This window comes from Neomonachus schauinslandi, chromosome 11 (assembly GCF_002201575.2).
Source record: "Neomonachus schauinslandi chromosome 11, ASM220157v2, whole genome shotgun sequence".
Classification (NCBI taxonomy): domain Eukaryota; kingdom Metazoa; phylum Chordata; class Mammalia; order Carnivora; family Phocidae; genus Neomonachus; species Neomonachus schauinslandi.
The window spans coordinates 9418507-9425645 of NC_058413.1; the positions used below are offsets into that span (position 1 = coordinate 9418507).

At 41.0% G+C, this 7139-nt stretch overlaps 1 protein-coding gene across 1 annotated transcript; it reads right to left on the reverse strand.

The window, feature by feature from the left end:
* Nucleotides 1-5136: 5136 nt before the first annotated feature.
* Nucleotides 5137-5829, reverse strand: SCGB2A2 (secretoglobin family 2A member 2). The gene is made up of 2 exons (XM_021684920.1): nt 5735-5829; nt 5137-5354 (listed from the first exon to the last, which is right to left on the reverse strand). Exons 1-2 carry the CDS (start codon nt 5787-5789, stop codon nt 5137-5139), a joined length of 273 nt encoding a protein of 90 aa, XP_021540595.1. The 5' UTR covers nt 5790-5829.
* Nucleotides 5830-7139: the final 1310 nt, after the last annotated feature.

Sequence of the window (7139 nt, forward strand, 5' to 3'; positions counted from 1 at the left end):
TTTCTCTTGTTAATCTGTCTTAAGTAAATTCAATTATCAGCCCATCTAAAAGTCCTTGAAGAGTACAGGAAAGAAGTTTTTCTACCATTCATTTTCATGTCCACCCTCTTCTTGGCACTGAGGATACATCAGTAAGGAAAATAGGCATCAGGCAAATACAAATCAAAACCACAATGAAATAACATATCACACCAGTCAGAATGGCTAAAATTAACAATTCAGGAAACAACAGATGTTGGCAAGGATGTGGAGAAAGGGGAACTCTCTTACACTGTAGGTGGGAATGCAAACTGGTGCAGCCTTTCTGGAAAACAGTATGGAGGTTCCTCAAAACATTAAAAATAGACCTACCCTCCCACCCAGGATTTTTTTTTATTATTTCATTTTATTTTGTTAGTTACCATACAGTACATCATTAGTTTTTGATGTAGTGTTCCATGATTCATTGTTTGTGTATAACACCCAGTGCTCCATGTAATACATGTCCTCCTTAATACCCATCACCAGGCTAACCCATCCACCTACCCCCCTCTCCTCTAAAAGCCTCAGTTTGTTTCTCAGAGTCCATAGTCTCTCATGGTTTGTCTCCTCCTCCAATTGCCCCCCCTTCATTTTTCCCTTCCTTCCACCCAGCAATTGTACTTCTATGTATTTATCCAAAGGATACAAGAATAGTATTTTGAAGGGGCACCTGCATCCCAATGTTTATAGCAGCAATGTCCACAATAGCTAAACTATAAAAAGAGCCCAGATGTCCATCAGCAGATGAATAGATAAAGAAGATGTGGTGTGTATGTATATATATATAATGAAATATTACTCAGCCATCAAAAAGAATGAAATTTTGTGATTTGCAATGACATGATAGGAGCTAGAGTGTATTATGTTAAGTGAAATAATTCACTCAGAGAAAGACAAACCATATGATTTCACTCGTGTGTGGAATATAAGAAACAAAACAGATGAATATATGGGAAGGGAAGGAAAAATAAGATGAAAATTGAGAAGGAGGCAAAACATAAGAGGTTCTGAACTATAGGAAGCAAGCTGAGGGTTGTTGAAGGGGAAGTGGGTTGGGGAATGGGGTAACTCTGTGATAGGCATTAAGGAGGGCACGTGATGTAATGAGCACTGTGTGTTATGTGCAACTAATGAATCACTAAATTCTACCTCTAAAACCTATAATACACTGTATGTTAATTCAATTGAATTTAAATAAATAAAAAAAAAGACTGAGACACATATGTAACACCAGCTGTCTTCTCTTCTCTTGAGCCAGACACTGAGACTTGGAAAAATCTAAACATTCTACTCTTCTCAGTGAGAAAGAGATATTTGAGGATAGACCAAGAGGTGAGAGAAACTGAAGAGAGAGGAAAACCGGATTTAAGAATTGCTGCACACTGCATATTCTTATGTGTTAAAAATGCAACTAAAAGTAATTCTTTGAAAAACCATTATTCAGTTGTTGGACTGTGTATTTTTGGAAAATACACTGCTCAGAGATAGGGCCAAGTGGCAATTCCATTTGGTTGCAGAAGTCAATTCTGATCTCTGATCTTCTTTACCTCCAAAATACATATATATCTTCAACTTTTTTAAAATTTTATTTTATTTTATTATGTTATGTTAGTCACCATACGACACATCATTAGTTTTTGATGTAGTGTTCCATGATTCACTGTTTATGCATAACACCCAGTGCTCCATGTAATACATGCCCTCCTTAATACCCATCACTGGATTCACCCATTCCTCCACCCTCCTCCCCTCTAAAACCCTCAGATTGTTTTCCAGAGTCCATAGTCTCTCATGGTTCATCTCTCCCTCCGATTTCCCCACCTTCATTTTTCCCTTCTTCTCCTAATGTCCTCCATGCTATTTCTTATGTTCCACAAATAAGTGAAACCATATGGTAATTGACTTTCTCTGCTTGACTTATTTCACTTAGCATAATCTCCTCCAGTCCCATCCATGTTGATGTAAAAGTTGGGTATTCATCTTTTCTGATGGCTGGTATTCCATTGTATATATGGACCACATCTTCTTTATCCATTCATCTGTTGAAGGACATCTCAGGTCCTTTTTTACTGCTCCAGTACTCTAATAACCTTTATTATCAATTCTTGCATGAAATTTGCTCTGTTCAATATATAGACATCTTCATCAAATAGGCCAGGGTTTATCTTGGCTGATGCAAATTTCTGCATATCTTTGTGTCCATCTCCAGTTCCTGCAGCTGAATCTCTTCCTTTTCCTCTTCTCTGATGGTCCAAAATTGAGAGAGTGTTGACTGAGGTTCCCATTTTTGAGAGGTGGAGAGAGATGGTGCAGCCTCCCTCCCCAGTGAGGATGCACCTAGTGCACTGAGAACTGAGTATGGTCCTTGAGTTTTTAATAAATAAGTGTGTGTGTGTGTGTGTGTGTGTAATAGGGGGGATCTTTTAAGATGTGGGTCCTGGACAAGGGTCCTTTTGCCTGGGCCTAATGGCATCACAGACCCTGAGGTGTTTGGGAGAAGGAAGAGGGGAGGGACTCACGATTTTTGTGAGTCTTAGGTAGTTTGGGATAGTTTCCATAAAAAACATATTAAATATCATATCTTACAACTGCATCAGTATAAAAGCGAATATCCTCCAGTCTGGTTCATTGGTATATATTCATTATTACTACAGTCACTTTTGGTTAATATTTTTAAAGAAAGTATAACATTTAGTGGAATCCTAAAAGTATTGTCAGCCTAATTCTCTGTATGTGTTATGCCTGGTGGAAGTCATCCCTGGTGGAAGCTGAGAAACAGTCCTGAGGAAGGATCCAGGGTCTCCCAGGGTTACAGGATAGCCTGTGAAGGAAGAGACGGGGGACCTTGTGAGTAGAGAGCAGAAGGGTTGGCAATAACTTATCCCTGGTGACAGGAATGTGGGGACGGATAAAAGTAAGGAGAGTTATGGTTCTGTATAAAAACCGCTGGCTTTGCTTTCTTCCTACAGAACACACACATTTCCCTCAACCTACTTGGCTTTGTCGGTCATTGGGGTGGAGAGACTGGACCACATTGTCACTTGCAGGGACAGGACTAGGGGCACCCACACAATTTCAGGGAGGCAACCCCAATCTTAGTAATTAGGGAAAATCACATTTTAATGAAATATTTCAAGAATCAAAATGAATGCCACATATTAAAATTTAAAATCAAGACAGGATTCACCCCTGCTTTGTATGAGTCACGGTTCTCCCTGGCCAGCAGTCTTGGGTCGGGGGCAGGAGATGAGAGAGGCCTAGCCATGGCGAGCTGGGCTAACAGCACAGAGGAAGACTACAGTGTCTCAGGGACCTGCATGCTGCCCAAACACCAGAACCTAAGTCTTGAGATCTTCACACATGGTCCTGAGGGAAATGGGGGCCAGGAGGGAGAAAGAACTCATTTGCAGAGAGAGGACTGTGTTGGGCTACACATGGGGAGGAACAAAATGCTTTCCCCATTCCTAAGTCCTTTATCCATGTGCTCTCCAATGAATTATGTATGAGTGTGTGTGTGCCTGTGCTCACGGGCACACGCATGTGTGATAGCACAGACTCTCTAAAGCCTCCATTTTGATCAGATAACATAAGAAGAACTTTCCATTTGCAGATACTTTATTGAAATGAAAATGTACTCGAGGTTTCAACAATTGTCTTGCAGTTTATAGATCAAAAGACAAAAAGGAAAGGAAAGTTGTGGTTCATATATAATCAGCAGTCGGTTTCTGAGCAGTCTCTGTAGTCCTCGGAGGCCCAGGTTTTATGGAAAGTTAAAACAGAGCACACCACTTACTTTCATATATTATGTTCTGGAAAACAAAAACAGAGACATTGATCAGATTTTCAGCTCTCTGTTAGAAAGGAAAGTTGAAAAACAAACATTTCTTCTCCTTGGCTTCCTGGGTTTGTCCATACATATCTGGTATCCAAGAAAGTCGGTGTTTCAGTTAAGATTAGAATGATCTCATCTCTCATTCTAACGATGAGGAGACATTTTCATCTTGCTATGGTGAAACCCTATACCCACTGAACAATCCCCATTTCCCATACCACCCAACCCCGAAAGCACTATTCTACCTTCTGTTTCTAGGAAATTGGCTACTCTAAAATGGATGTAAGTGACCTCATGCATTAGTTGTCTTTTTCACTGGTTTATTTCCTTTATGATAATGTGCTCAAGGTTCATCTATGCTGTGCTGTGTCAGCATCTTCTCTGTGAAGGATACTTTTACCTTTTGCTTTGGCAATATTTCTACATTGTCTACCCTGGAAGGTTTTCAATGGCATATTGGAATAGGGAATAAAATATAGAGAGCAAACACACTACTGATTATTATTTTATGCAATTGCATCCCCAATGGCCGATTCACACCCATGATCTCTACTTGTCATTCATGGGGTCTTAAATTAATGGTCAAGGAATCCAATCACTTATACTAACACATTGGGATTGCTTGAAAGTGCATTCTAAATTCTTTTCATAAGATGTACAGAATCGTCGGGGCGCCTGGGTGGCTTAGTCATTAAGCATCTGCCTTCAGCTCAGGTCATGATCCCAGAGTCCTGTGATCGAGCCCAGCATCGGGCTCCCTGCTCGGCGGAAGGCCTGCTTCTTCCTCTCTCACTCCCACTCCCCCTGCTTGTAGTCCCTCTCTTGCTGTGTCTCTCTCTGTCCAATAAATAAAATCTTAAAAAAAAAAAAAGATGTACAGAATCTTCTTCAAGTGGGGTTTTCTGGATTCTATTAAAAATTCTTATGAATATTTTCCTCTTTTTTATGAAGAAGGGGATCTTTTTTTGCTGATCATTTCTACAAGTGAGGTCCTTCTTGAGAATCAGACATTTTTTACCTTGATAGAAATTGTGTGCGTATGTGTGTGTGTGTGTGTGTGTGTGTGTTGTTTCCCTGCTTTGGCCTTTTTCATTTATCATTCCCTAAAGATTCTACAAAGTGAAGAGGCAAGTTAGCACTGGGACCTTGGCTGGCTTTCTGGATGTCAAAGGATTCACATGCACCCACAATTAAATTCACTGAAATAAAAGAAGGCATGTGTAACACTTGCTGTGGCATAATGAGTGACAAACTTAGAGCCTGCTTGTCCCTGTTCAGTGGTTTTAAAGCTCATTAGAAGAAACCATAGTTACCAACAGCGTGCCAACTTTGGTCAGAATTTCATCTGACTGGCTGAGAAAACATTGCTTCAGTTGTGCTATGGCCTCGTCAGTTGCGGGACCAGATGAGTAGGATTTAAGTAAATTTTGGTATTCTTCCACGCTCACTTGAGAATCGATAGTTTTGTTAATCACCTCTTCTAGAGATGAGCATCCAGAACCTGGAAGAAAACATGCAAACATGGTCTCAATTATGTAGGTATGAAGCCCTTTTTGGCTGTCCCTAGGATATTGTTCATCTTCTTACGTCCCAGTAGACACATGCATTCAGAAAGAATATGGTGAATGGTCTTGGGTTCTCAAATCTAGCAGAGTAAGCTCAGGATCTAGGATTTCCTTTAAGCCTGAAAGCATGTGTACCCCCCCTCCCCACCCCCACACTACCTCCATAACCCAGAGAAGCCAAACACTAGTAACCATGAAACACGAAGACACTGGAGAAAGGAGGTGCTCTGCACTGGAGTGTGGGGAACAGGAGGTCTTCCAGAGGGCCCTGACACAATCTTCAGCCCAAAAGCTGCCCTCCCCACACAGAACTCACCTGCAAAACAGTAAAGGGGGAGGGCAATCAGCACAAGGACTCTCAGCAGCTTCATGGTTGAGGGCAGCACTGGTTGGTTATTCAGACAGGGAGGAAGGAACTGACTTTGGCAGTGAGTGCCTAGGAGTCCTCCTTTTATTCTCTTGTTCACCACCTTAATCCCTCCCAGAAATGAGGTAATGAGTCACACAATGAACCTGGCTTTGGACCAGGAAAGACAGGAAGAATCAACTGCAACTCAGCCAGCCTGTGCTCCATTTGTAGAAACCAAGGAGACAGAGCTTGTTGAACCCAAAACAATTTTGGAACTCAATGATACATGATTTTAGATGAAATTAAGCAAAAGTGCTTGCTAACTAATCAGACTACAGTAAAGTGAGCCTGTGTTGTCATTCTTGTTTTATTATTAGTGTGGTCTTCATATCCTTCTCACATCCCTCCCTCCTCTTGGGGAAAGACTTCCCTGGCCCATAGACACTTTAGTAAGGTGCTTGATGTTTGAGAAATACAATGTCTCATTCTCTCTGAAGGCTCTTTTTACAAAGAATATCTCATTTAATTAACTCAATTTCATAAATTCATTATATTATAATCTATCATCTATCTATCGTCTATCTATCTACTATCTATCATTATCTATCATCTATCTATCATCTATCATCTATATCTATCTATATCTATATTTTTTCTGTTTAGGATTTTTTTCCCACTGATTCAAAGGATGATGTGAAGCTGTAGAGCAAGTGGTTGCTCAGCAGAGGCAGTGCTGAGTGTTAGAAGGATGACCATATCTGGGCTTAAGCAGATATGGATTTAAATCTCGGATGCAACACCTAATCATGAAGTGTCCTTGGGCGAGTGAAACTGCTGGTCATTTCAAGCTTCCTTTTCCTCATCTCTAAAATGAGCAGGAATAAATCCAGGCCTGGTTTTGTAAAGATGACAGACACTCTGTAAAAAGCTTATCCAGGGATTCAAACAAGGTAATGATGAGTAAATGGGAAGTTTCATCCATTCATCCATTCATCCATCCATCCATCCATCCATCCACGATTCATCCATCCACTGCTCAACAAGAACCATGAGCTTTCCCCATGACTGGTGGCTGTGCTGGGTGCCCCAGATTCAGTTGTTTAACCAGAACTTCGACGCTTTGGAACTTACTTCTCACAAAGGAGGCAACAAACACTCCCAAAATTGAATGAGTGACGTCAGAAAATGATTGCTGTACAGAACAACAAAACAACCACGAGGGGCAGCGTCCTGTACAGAAGTCCAGGCCAGCTACAGGAGGACAGACTTTAAAGCCTGGATGAGTGGACAATGATATCAAGGAGAATATCTGGGAAAGAATGTTCTAGGCAGAAGGAACAGCACTTACAGAGGCCCTGGAGCACTTGGTATT

Coding starts and splice junctions, on each gene's coding strand:
- SCGB2A2 (XM_021684920.1), bottom strand. CDS start 5,789: ATGAAGCTGCTGAGAGTCCTTGTGCTGATTGCCCTCCCCCTTTACTGT. Junction 5,355..5,734: donor CCCCCTTTACTGTTTTGCAG/GTGAGTTCTGTG, acceptor GTTTTCTTCCAG/GTTCTGGATGCTCATCTCTA.